General features: G+C 34.0%; 1 protein-coding gene across 4 annotated transcripts; it reads left to right on the top strand.

The window, feature by feature from the left end:
• The first annotated feature begins 1,972 nt into the window (after nt 1-1,972).
• On the top strand, nt 1,973-13,010 carry LOC142627789 (transmembrane 9 superfamily member 2-like). Of its 4 annotated transcripts, none has more exons than XM_075801693.1 (9): nt 1,973-2,142; nt 2,727-2,825; nt 4,184-4,362; nt 5,099-5,139; nt 5,238-5,820; nt 5,917-6,054; nt 6,152-6,308; nt 6,414-6,898; nt 8,158-9,770. In XM_075801693.1, the coding sequence occupies exons 3-9, from the start codon at nt 4,214-4,216 to the stop codon at nt 8,255-8,257; spliced, it is 1,653 nt and encodes a 550-aa protein (XP_075657808.1). In that variant the 5' UTR covers nt 1,973-2,142; nt 2,727-2,825; nt 4,184-4,213; the 3' UTR covers nt 8,258-9,770. The 4 variants fall into 4 exon arrangements, with proteins under 4 accessions (XP_075657808.1, XP_075657806.1, XP_075657805.1 ...); XM_075801691.1 differs by lacking the exon at nt 8,158-9,770 and adding an exon at nt 12,599-13,010 and having other exon boundaries at nt 1,975-2,142; nt 4,184-4,339; XM_075801690.1 differs by lacking the exon at nt 8,158-9,770 and adding an exon at nt 12,599-13,010 and having other exon boundaries at nt 1,975-2,142.
• Nucleotides 13,011-13,235: the final 225 nt, after the last annotated feature.

Below are 13,235 nucleotides of genomic sequence, written 5' to 3'. Positions count from 1 at the left end.
AATTGCATATACTCACCCCACGTCACATACAGACACACTCAATCGTTATCATTTCGTACTCAAACAAATAAAAAAATTAAAGACAAAACTCACCCCCATTACAAAATTTCGACTCAGTTCTAACAAAAATAAAAATAAAAATAAAAATAAAAATATCAAACCAAACAACAAAAGTCATGACGATGTGCAAATGAATGAGTGCAATTTGATCATGAGCAATCAAAATTAGACATATCATCTAATTTCAAAATCAAGGCATTAATATACAGTTAAATATACCATATGTGATATACAAACTCAAATTTAATACAAATTATGGAGAAAAGGAAGCAGATAAATTCACCGAAAGCTACCAAAAAGACTTCCTAGGTCATGAATAATATATATATATATATATATATATATATATATATATATATATATATCTTTCTCCTCACTTTCTAAAATAGATATATATATATATATATATATTTATATAAATATAAATATAAATATATATATATATAAATATAAATATATATATGTATGTAAATATGTAAATATATATATATATATATATATAAATATAAATATATATATGTATGTAAATATGTAAATATATATATATAAATATAAATATATATATGTATGTAAATATGTAAATATATATATATATAAATATAAATATATATATGTATGTAAATATGTAAATATATATATATATATATATATATATATATATATATATATATATATATATATATATATATATATATATAGGTAAGAGTGAGGAGAACGTTACCTGACATGAGGATGTGCAAATATGCTACTAGGAATGTATGAGAGTGAAGAGAGGAGCAATGTTTGTGTGAGAGTTGAGAGAGGAGCAATGTTTGCTGAATGCATATGATGAGATGGTTTTACTGAATGTGTGAGAGAGGAGCAATATTTGCTTTTCCTATACAGTTTTTTTTTTAAGATTCCTGAGAGACCTAGGAGACCTATTTTCTGAAGAAATACACGCATGCCTTCTTTTTCTGAAAATTCACGTGCCTTCTTTTTCTGAAAATTCACGTGAAGGTTGGACTAACTATTTCATTCAACTAATTATTTCATTCAAAACACCAGTCAGACCAGACTACTGAAGACTCAAGACCAGTTTCAGACCAGACCTGCATGGAAGTGACAGATGGGACCCAACGCTGGGGAAACTTGCCCACCCTGAAAATCGAGTTTATGAGACTCGGTTTCCATTTCAGGAAACCGAGTCTTTAATACTCGAGATCTAAGAAACCCAACGCTACGGAAAGACCCCATCCTGAAAATCGAGTTTATGAGAATCGGTTTCCATTTCAGGAAACCGAGTCTTTAATACTCGAGATCTAAGTAATACACCACTCCCGCCTTTTTCTGAAAATTCACGTGAAGTGCCTTCTTAAAATTCACGTGAAGTGCCTTCTTTTTCTGAAAATTCACGTGCCTTCTTTTTCTGAAAGTTCACAGGTTGGACTAACTATTTCATTCAACACCAGTCAGACCAGACTACTGAAGACTCAAGACCAGTTTCAGACCAGACCTACATGGAAGTGACAGATGGGACCCAACGCTGGGGAAAGAGCCCACCCTGAAAATCGAGTTTATGAGACTCGGTTTCCATTTCAGGAAACCGAGTCTTTAATACTCGAGATCTAAGTGGCGTTTACGTGGCAAGAATCGAGTCTTTAATACTCGGTTTAAAAATCGAGCCTTATAGACTCGATTTCCAGGTGGAGGCCACCTGGCAAAAACGCCACATCAGACTCGGTTTAACTCAAAAACCGAGTCCTAAAGACTCGATTTTTTGGCCTAAAATCGAGCCTCTGAAAATCGAGATGTTAGTTCATGATATAGTTTCGGAACCGGGCCTGCTAACTATATAGTTGGGAATTGAGGGTTATTTTACTATTTTCTCCGTTTTTAGTGCCGAAGTGTGCAGAGACTTTAATTTTTCTCTTACGGAAGAACCAGTTGACTCTCCGGAAGCCAGTCATACAATAAACCATGTAGACTACAAAACAAAACACACATTCAATGTTTTCAGCTTTATGATGATCTTCCAACTACAAGGAACAGCTTCATCAACTTCATTTGTCTAAAACAAGAAGAAAACGAAACACTTTCAAGGTCATTTATACTTCATTTCATTTCTCTTATTTTGCATTATGCACATAACAATCTAAGAATTGCCACCAGGACTTGTAGTTTCGTGGGTTTCCCTAATCTCAAGTTTTGATGAATGACATCTTTAAAGATGGAAAAAACAAAAAATGGCTTCCTTCCATTTCTTCAAATTTTCTCAGTAACAGAACAAAGGCCATGGATTTTATTGCTTAATTGAACTGAGGAATTGTTGGTTGTGTGTTTGTGTATTACGTTTTCTTTTGCAAGTACTCTGTGTTTTGACTTTTTGGCAATGGTTTATGTGAATTTGTTTATATATATATATATTTATTTATTTGTGCACACCATGGTTTTAGTTTGTGATGAAGTGTTTCAATTGCAGGGTCTAGTTGGAAATTATTAGATAATTTGTGCTGCTGTATGTTGAAGTTTGATAAACTTGTTTTTGAATTTGGGTGCGATTGGCCTCTGTTTTTGTGTATTTGAATTTTGGTACAATGTGCTCTTTCTTTGTGGAACCAATGCTTGAAATTACTGGCTGGATCTAACAGGATATGACTTGTGGAACATGACTAATTTCTGTGCAGGTGGCTCCAGTAATTGGTTGAACTTAGGTCATTGATGAATTGAACATAGTGGGAAATTTTATGCATCTGCTTGTTACCATTTGATACTAATATCATCAGGTAAGTGGTCCTAGTAATGTAGGCCTCAGTTTGTTGTCATTTGATAATCAGATCATCATGTAAATGGTCCAGATTAGATGTTGGGCCTTGGTGTAATGGCAAGTGCCTTCCACTCAAAGTGACATGTTGTGGGTTTGAGACTAGGAATCAATCTCTCCAAAAAAAAAAAAAATTGGGGAGAGGGCTGCCCACCAATCATCTCATCTAGATCCACTAAGGGCCCGTTTGAATTGAGGGGGAAGGAAGGGGGAGTAGAGTTGGCTGAAAATAGGCAAATTTTGGGCCAATTCTACTCTCTCTTCCTCTCCCTCAATCCAGATGGACCAGTGGACTTTTATGTAAGTGGTCCTAATTGTTAAGAGATCTTTAGTCCTTTATGCAAAATATTAATATGTTAGACGCACCTTTGGAAGAGGTTGGTTCTTGAAGAGTGAAAGAGGATATAGACCTTCAGGCTTCAGGGCTCAACTTCAATTGTTAAGTGGAGGGTGAGGTTGTGCATTCAAGATCCATGTGCAAGTTACTATTAAAAAAGAAAATTGTTGGCGTCAGGTTGGGAATTTTGATAACTTGGGTTGTAATTGAATTCTTGGTTATTAGTATTGGACTTTTGATTCTGGGAGCATATAATTCCTTAATAGAAAGATTTACACTAGCTATAACTGGTATCTGAAAATACTTTTCACGAGTTTGAAAACAGAGTTTTCCTCCTACCACCATAAAGTTTACCATAAACATTTTATACATATTGGTACTTTTACATTTTTCCATCCTTCCAGCCTCTACAGTTGTAAAGTTGCCACCTCTTCTGCCATCATGTATCCACTGCTGCAGCCTCTCCTTGTTTCCACTGCCCTCCAATTATCGTTTTCACCATCTTTGACACTATCGCCTTCATCACCATTGTTTGTCTGCCATTGCCACCAATACTAACACCAACATATTTCTGCTATTGTTTGCACTTCCTCTACCTCCACTTTGGATCACATTCATCTTAAGATACTGGCTTCACTGTCCTTACTTTCCTTTTTTTTTTTTTTTTTTTTTAAGGCTTCACTGTTCTTGTCGTTTCTGCCTTAAACTCCAGCAATTGAACCATGGTCAACTCGACCACACCCCAAATATACCTTCACCGAACCACCATTTTCTCCAGTTTGATGAAATACTATTTGAAAGACCAAAAGTATGGAAAACAAATCTTGAATTCTTAAAGCCGTAGGACTTCACATACTTAAGATTACAAGTTCAAGCAGAATGTAACCATAGGTGTCTATATTGCTTACATGGTCACGCTGTATAAATTGTACTTTATCTTCATATGTTTCCTTTGACAGCAAGTCATTTTCATATGATTTTAGGACTTTCTTTCTTGTTGCCATAAGAGAAGAATGGGGAAACTTGTGGCAATAATTCTTTCTGCCATATTTGTAATGTGTTGTGGGAGTCAAGTGATGTCAGATGCAATTGATCATCGCTACAAAGCTGGAGATCTTGTTCCTCTCTACGCCAACAAGGTTGGGCCATTTTCCAATCCCAGGTAGAGTCTAAATTTGCCCATAAGTTGATCTTTAGTATTGACTGTGTTAAATATGATGTCATTTTACTCTTAGTGTTTCTTTTTTATTTTTGCTTTTTTCTCTCTTTTTGTATTGTCTGATATGCTTTGTGCTACTTTGCATTTAGCAGTTTTTGAATATATATCTTTCTTACTTATAAAAAAAAAAAAAAGGTTTCTGTTTTTGAATTTCCTGTTTTCTGTCAATGTTTTCAAATGGAGGATTCCTGTTTTGGACTTCTATGGTTAAGATTACTTGGAGCTTTGCTTTTGTTATATATTTGTGAGTATTGGTGTAAGAAAAAATTTATGTATCAATACTAAAATTCTAGATCTCTTTGTTTTTACAAGAATTTACCCTTACATATGTTTGTGTGGGGGTGGGTGGGTAGTTTGTGCACACACACTTGTGTGCGCATTTTGACTCTCTATATTGCCTCAAATTTGGCATGCTTTCTTTCAAAGATAAAAAATATGGTGTGAATCATATATTTAGAAGCATATAACAATTTGATATTAGACTTCGACACAACTTGAGGTAGTTGATAAATTATCATGCACAAATTGTAAAATATTTTGTTTAGCAACTGGATTTTTATTAAATCTTTAATTTCTATACTATTTGTTTGTGTATATCTAAGATGTAGAGGGCTTCTTACGATAAACTAGGAGTGCAAGGTATATTTTTTATTTCTTCTTTTGTCCTTTTCAAATACAGTGAAACTTACTGCTACTTCGATCTTCCCTTCTGCTCACCAGGTTTTCATCTTCACTTATGTCTTATGGTCATAGATCTATGTTTTTACAACTCATTTTTATACTTTTCCCCTCTATTATTCAATTAATCACATTGGCAGATTATGTAAAGGAGAAGAAGGAAACTCTGGGAGAGGTATTGAATGGAGATCGTCTTGTCAATGCTCCATATAAACTTGAATTCCGGATAGATAAAGATTTTCAAGTTGCTTGTAGAAAGAACTTGACAAGGGAAGAGGTTATTCAGTTCCGAACTGCAATCAAAAGGGATTATTACTTCCAAATGTATTATGATGACCTGCCAATCTGGGGATTCCTTGGAAAGATTGACAAACTAGGCACAGCTGTGCCAAATGATAGATTTTTTCTTTTCATGCACATTCACTTTGATATTTTTTTCAATAAGGACCGTGTGATTGAGGTCTCTGCCCGTATGGACAATACGCGTGTTGTGGACCTTACTGAGGATAGGGAGTTGCTTGTGGAGTTCATCTACAACGTGAATTGGAAGGAAACAAAGATTCCATTTGAGAAAAGAATGGAAAAGTATTTGCAGTCTGCTTTCCTACCACATCACTTAGATATCCATTGGTCTGCAATAATGAATTCATGTATTACAGTTCTCATCCTAACTGGTTGCTTTGTAACATTTTACATGCGAGTCCTTAAGAAGGATTTTATGGAGTAAGTATGCATGAATGCATAAATATTCATACCAATTTTGAATGATTTTTCTTTTTCATTGCTTTTATTCATTTTATTTACTTAATTTCCTGAAAGATATACATACAATGAAGTATTAACTGATGACCAAGAGGAGAAGGGGTGGAAGTATATTCTTGGTGATGTGTTTCGGTACCCAAATCACAGGTCTTTGATTGCCGCAGTCCTTGGTTCTGGCACTCAGTTGTTTATTCTGTAAGTCTTTTAGTTAGACTGTCTTGTCTAGAACCAGTAATTACAGATGAGTACATTCTGATGATTTTTTGTAACTTTTTTTTGTTTGCATTTCCAGTACCATCCTAATTATGATACTGGGACTAGTTGGTGTATTTTATCCGTATAACCGGGGAAATCTCTTGATGGCTTTGGTCTTCATATATGCAATTACTTCTGGTATTGCAGGATACTCATCAACCACTTTTTATCATCAACTAGAAGGAACGGATTGGGTCTGTACTGATAGATTATTTCTTACAGAATTGGCTTTGATACTTGTGCCTCTTAGAGTATAACCAGGTGAACTGATTAGTTTTTCTCAAATTTTGATGTGGCAGGTGAGGAATCTGTTGTTTGCAGGATGCCTTTTTTCTGGTCCTCTGCTTTTCACATTTTGCTTACTTCAAACTGTTGCAATTTCTTACAAAGCTAATGCAGCTCTTCCCTTTGGCACCATCCTGGTGTTAGTCCTGCTGTTGACATTTGTTGCATTTCCATTGCTCGTTTTGGGTGGGATTGTAGGCAAAAATAGCCAAACTGAATTTCAAGCTCCTTGCCACACCACAAAGTGCCCAAGAGATATTCCACCACTCCGCTGGTATAGGGGTGTTCTTCCTCAGATGGCATTGGCTGGTATTCTACCTTTTGCTGTTGTGTACACTGAGCTTTACTACATATTTGCTAGCGTCTGGGGTCATAGGGTCTACACAATATACATCATCCTATTTGTCGTCTTCATTATTCTTCTGATTGCCACTGCTTTGGTTACTGTGGCTTTGACTTACTTTCAGCTTGCTGCTGAAGATCATCAATGGTGGTGGAGGTACGCAAACATTTTTATAATATAGTCATTTATTTAATAAATGATTGTGAATCATTGAAATAGAATTAGATATGCGCTTGTGCAGTTGTGCATGGGGAAGGTGTTGAGCACCCCATGGCAATCATCTAACAACAATAACTTTTCTTTTGTCATTCCTTGTATCTTGGAAATGTCTAGTTAATTAAATAATGAGGAAGAATAAATGGTGGCTTCAATCGCTCTGGCCTTTGTATAGCCTAGTCTTAGTGATATCATTCTCTATCTTGTTTTGTTTTTTATGAGAGCCCTAAGCATATCAGGGTCCAAGATAATAGTGGGCCTATGGTCTTTTATGTGTTTTTTGATAAAAGAGATAGTGTGGGTACCTTAGGTTTGTGTTCTATATAGTTGGGCTCACTTAAATCTTAAGGAGATGGGCTTTCTAACTCCAAGTTACCTTCCCAAATGAGCCAGGTGCTTCAAGGATCTCCCTCCTGAATCTGCTTTTCTAAATCCTAGGAACTTTTTTTGAAACTCCTTGAGGGTATTGGAACTAATTTGGGGCGTTGAGGAGTGCTTGTTGCTTCTTGTTGGAAGTTTTGAATGAATGAAATGAATGAGGCTATTCAGCTTGGAGCCTTGGTGGTCGCACATACAATGCATGCTCGGCCCATGCTTTTCTTTCTTACAATATTGCTTGAACTTTTGTTATTTTTATTTTTTCCCTTCTTTGTGATGTGGGAGACACAAGTATATTTTATTTTAATTTAGTATTCTTTATTTTTGTAAGTCACTTGTGTTTTTTATATTTTAGGTCCTAAGAGTTTATTACTCTATTAGTATTTTAATATCTAGAAGCAAGAATATTTTTGTAATAAGGAAATTAGGGTTGCCTATGCTAACTAAGATTAAGTGTCTAGTTCCTATATAAGCAAACTATTGTACACCTTTTGGAGAAAATTTTGATGAATGAAAAAAATAGCCCATTGGTTTCTTTGGTCTGATGTTGACAGCTAACCGAGGTGTTGATTCCTTGTGGTTTTCCTTGCTTAGAGCTAACTTTGAGCAAGCCTTGATGTTGACTCCTAGGTTCCTATGCATTTATTTTCTTGTCTTTCAATTTTACTATTCAATTGTTTTGGTTGGCCTGTGTCACCCTTTGTCACGCATATACTGTATGGGCAGAGTGCAATTTGATTTTTCTTTCCAACTGGGAATTCAATATAGGTGGTTGAGAGTAATGTTTACCTTTGTTGGCCTCACATACAATGATTGTGCAGCTACCTCCTTCACTTTGGGTTAGATTCTGGGCTGGACATGGGTGTGCTTCTACTGTTGGCCGGGGCAGCCTTGATAATCGTCCTTATATTGTATGTATAGCTGCATGTTCTTCCTTTGATTTCGTTTAGGCCTGTTTAGTTGGTGGACTTGAGAGTTTGTGTAGGAGGGTCAAAATATGGCATTGACAATTAGGCTTGTGTAACCTATACGATTTTGATGTGTACGGTTGATTTTAATTAATGAATGAATCTACATGTTTATGTTAAAATGAAGCGGTACTTACTTTTGAATGGACACCCATTGACCTTCAAATGAGTCTACATGCTTGCATGTCTGTAATTCAAGCATGATTCTTGTGATGTTTCAGCACGATACATTTTGATGTACAGGTTCATGCATTATTGATTGAAAGACAATCACCAAACAATACATGACTGAAATTTCTGAAGGTGCACTTAATGGGAGTTTTATATTTGGTGGCCCACACACACACATGATACATTATGCATGATTCAATTTTTTAACATCAAATACTAAGTACAAAACTGCAAGTAGACAATCTAATTCAAGGTATTTAGCTGCTTGTCATATGACCTTGGTGACACTGAAACTTAGAGTATATTTGGTACACTGAATGAGAATTATGATAGGAATTGTAATCTTTATTATTAATAATAAAGTGTGTTGTAATGTAATAACTAAACCCATTCATTAGTTTGGTTGTGAGTTATAATATTATAATGAAACTTAACATTTATTTTAGGGCAATTATATCTCCTTAAGTTATTTTTAAATTTAAGAGAGATATGTGTTATTTTTTATGATTTTTTTTATAATTTTTAGATGTATATGGAAAGTTTGTTTATTTGGAAATATATTAAGTTTTGAAATTATTACACTTACTAAGGTATAGCTAATACAACATTTTAAAGAGGAATAGTTATTCCTCATTTTGAAGAATAGCTATTCATAAGGAATGACTATTCCCTATAATAAAAACATAACCAAACTAAAGAATAACTAAACCATAAGAATAACTATTACATTACAACGTTTATTACAATCTATCAAACATGCCCTTAATACATTAAGAGAACAAATAAATAAAGGGATCTTTTATTCATATATTATCATCATGTCATCACTTGGAATGGAAAGAGTGTATTCTTGGAAGTTACTAGCTTTGCTAAATTTATATTCTGTTATTTTCTTTTGCTTTATGCACATCAATTATATACGGATGAAAAAAATAATTGCATTCCAACTTTGTTATACAATTTTAAATAAAAATTTTAAGGATGGAGTTAGGACTTTTTTAGAGGGGACAATCAGTAATTTATTAATATACTAATACATACACATACACATATTAATACTTTTGCATACATTTTTCTCAAAAAAATAAAAATAAAAATAATAATGCATACATATACATAAATGAAAACTCATATATATTATTTATGTCTGCATTAACCACGAAAGTAATCCAAATCCAACATAAATGAAAACTCAAGTGATTGATTCTCTCATAAATCTTCAAAAGAAAAATACCATTTCTTGTTGCATTGAACTTAAAATACAAATTTGGATAAAATAAAGAATAAAAATTAGATAGAGATTAAACCTTTATTCAAATAATATCAGCATGTTATTGAATAATTGGCAATATACTACAGAATATGGGTAGAAGAAGTAAGTCAAGTCTACATACAAAACAAACATAGCAAAGGTCACAAATTTGTGATTTCACTGTCTATTGTGGACATGTTTGATTTCAGGAAACCGCTTAAACATAAAATGAACCGTAATTCAAATAATATTCCACTCTCATGTCTGAACAGAACATCATAAATGGTATGGATGCATGCAGAATTATTTTTTACATGTGAAACCAGCAATACTAAGGGCCTAGTTTCTTTCAAAATCTTCCAGGCTAAAACAAGTACCAATTTAGATTTGTCCAAAAACACAACAACAAAGGAATAGAAATTTGAAAATAAAGAAGGAAAAAAAGGAAAAAAGATTGTGACATAATGTAAATATTTGTTCATGATAGGGAGAGAATAAAAGGGTTTTTTTCTGTACATTGAAAACCAGCCGACCCCAAAATTTTAAGACTAAAGTTTTGTTGTTGTTATTTACATTGAAAACCAACAATATCTAGGGTCAGTTTTGGGATTCACTATATTTTTTGGGTGATTATTTTGATCATTGTAATAGTCATAAGGTCTTGTTTGAAGTTATAAATATTTCTCTCTAGAGCTTCTGGCTGGTAACCTGAATTGGCATTTTGTTTTCCCTGGATCTGTGCAATGAATAGATTTGGGAGTTTAAATCAAACTTCGTTGATATGTATGCCTAAATATTCTTAGTATGGGGTTTATGTTCTAGCCAATATAAGAAGTTGAATGTCTACAATAGGGGATGGCAATGAAGAAGGTTTGTTTAAAGCTCTGCTTTGGTCTGTCCTTAACGGGGCAAGGTTGGATGCCTTTAACTGGTTTAGGGTGGGTTTGGATTTAAAAAACGAAGCCTGTTGGTTCAAAGAAACTGTTGGTTTTGATTCAACCTGTCCCACCCCAAACTTTTTATGTTGTGTATGAATATTAGCTTTCCAATTAAGCTTCTGCACTATGTACATTAGTTGTTTGTAAATGCCATAATATACCTTGGAATTGATTCTTTCATCGCGTACTTAATTTAATTTTGTGCCAATTGCTATTTGTTTCTATTCTTTTTTTTTGGGGGGGGGGGGGGGGTGGAGGATGGGAATTTGGATTTCTGAGCAAAAACCTATTCTGCACAATGCCTCTCTTTTCCATCTTTGGGTGTTTAAAGAAATCAAATATTTAACAGTTTACTAATGCTGGAGGTTCTAAGAGATCTTCATTTTAATTTAGTTTTATTTTATTTTGCACGCCAAATGTATAATTATTTTTCAATTAGGTTTTTATTAGGTGTTTTAGATTATTAGTAATTTATTTTATTAGAGATGATTCTATTTTTAATTCAATAATTGGGATTTCCTGAGTCAATTAGAATTAGGGTATCCTATGTTAGTTAGTTAGTATAAGGGTTTAATACTCTTATATAAGCAAATACTATACTCCAACATCGGATGTTTAATCGGTAGATCATGGTTGTATAAGCGGAGCCCTAATAATAACTTAACTAATTCATATTAAATGACTTGTGATACCTTGGATTGGTAGAATGTACGAGTGTTGTGTGGGTGTGCATTGAGTCCTACATTGGGTGTGTACTTGGTCAAACTAGGCTAAAAAAGTGATTACGATGAGCCTAATCATAATGTAGCTAACATTTCCTTGTGGCTATAGAAAATGGTATCAAAGCCAACCTAGTAACCATGTGGCTCAGGGGCATTGTTGGGCAATGAAAGTCCTGAAAAGGACATTGAGGATATAAGTGGGGGATACTGGAATGTTTGGAATGGATTAAATTGTACGAGTGTGTGTCTGTGTGTGTGTTGTGTGAGTGTGTGTTGAGTCCTACATCGGGCCTGTACTACGTTGAACTGGGCTATATAAGCTATTACAAGGAACCCTAATTATAACTATAGTCCTTTTGTTTTGGAATTGTATGAGTGCCTAAAGATATTGATTAATTAATTAATGTTGTATTCCACTGTTTTGTGTACTAATTTTTCAAGAATATCCTTGTTGTCGTGTTCATGTTCATGTTTCCTAGGTCTAGACCAAGTAGCTTGATCCTATGTTTGTTTGACTTTTTGTGACATGCACAGATAAGTGGTTGAATTGTGACATCATTTGTTGTACTCAGTTTCTTTCATTAGCTCATTTGATATATAATCTTTTCCTTCTCTAACTCTACCTAGCTATTATATATATTTGCTAAACAAATTTCATCCCAGTAGATGTTATTAGTGCTAAAATGTTGATTCTGTAGAATCCCTGATCTCTTGCAACTGATTCCCTCAGTGCTTATCCCTGTGTATTTTATAACTAGTAATTCCTTTCTACTTTTTTCATTTTCTGAAGTCTTTTATTGCACCATTTATATTGATCAGTAACTATATTATTACTGGTAATTAGTTTTACAAGGACTACTGATACTCTAAGTGAGACTAAGACCTGCAAAAGTCACGAAATGCCTACTTTAAATGGTCATCTGTATAACCATATGATGTTGTCTAGATTGTTTTTTTTTTTTTTTGTTGATAAAATGTGTTGTCTTGATTGTTATTCTAGTATTCTTCCAGTTGTCAACCTATTTCTTATTTTATTCATCTCTGCAGTTGCATTTATGGATCATAGGTTCATCTAGTAACTACCTATTCTATAACTGAAACTGCTCCACATAAAATGTTTTTCGGCAATCTAGAGAATTTGTTAATCAGCTTCAATGAGAACTTTGAATGCTAGTTTTGTTGACTGATTGGAGTATTTCAATCTATGTCAGGTCCTTTCTTTGCGGTGGTTCAACTGGTTTGTATATTTTTGGCTACTGCTTTTATTATTACTATGCACGAACTGATATGCATGGTTTCTTGCAAAGCTCGTTCTTCTTTGGATACATGGCTTGCATCTGCTATGGTTTCTTCCTCATGCTCGGGACTGTGGGTTTTATTGCCTCCTTGCTCTTTGTCCGTCACATATATGGGTCTATTAAGTGTGATTAGTGTGTCTATCATTATTTGTGGGAGTATGATTTGTATCACAAGTAAGCTTCCAAAGTGCCTCAGATTTCAAAGCAGAAGATGCAAGTCAGGCTTTAGAGACTTTTTGCACATTGAGGATTATTAATATTGGGATGTAAATATTATCTGAGACATCATAAATGGAAAAGTGGAAAACTGCTTGCTTCTTTTCAATACTTTCTTTTTTATGTTAAGGTACTATATATTTCTTTCAGTCTTCAGACTATGGAAAGGTATTTCTCTTATTGAATTCAACAAAAGCCACATTCCATTAAATTGGGTTTTCCTTTTCTTTTGGTCTTGAAAAATTGAGGGAGGACAGAGGAAAAAGAATATGTTAAAAAAGTTTTCCTTTTTCTCTCCCTCGTACTTCTCTAATCTCATGAACCAAATTAAATA

Source organism: Castanea sativa, chromosome 3 (assembly GCF_040712315.1).
Source record: "Castanea sativa cultivar Marrone di Chiusa Pesio chromosome 3, ASM4071231v1".
Taxonomy (NCBI): domain Eukaryota; kingdom Viridiplantae; phylum Streptophyta; class Magnoliopsida; order Fagales; family Fagaceae; genus Castanea; species Castanea sativa.
Note: the sequence above shows the minus strand (reverse complement) of the source record. Positions and strands in the feature narration are given on the sequence as shown.

Coding starts and splice junctions, on each gene's coding strand:
- LOC142627789 (XM_075801690.1), top strand. CDS start 4,214: ATGGGGAAACTTGTGGCAATAATTCTTTCTGCCATATTTGTAATGTGT. Junction 4,363..5,098: donor GGGCCATTTTCCAATCCCAG/GTAGAGTCTAAA, acceptor TTTCAAATACAG/TGAAACTTACTGCTACTTCG. Junction 5,821..5,916: donor CTTAAGAAGGATTTTATGGA/GTAAGTATGCAT, acceptor ATTTCCTGAAAG/ATATACATACAATGAAGTAT.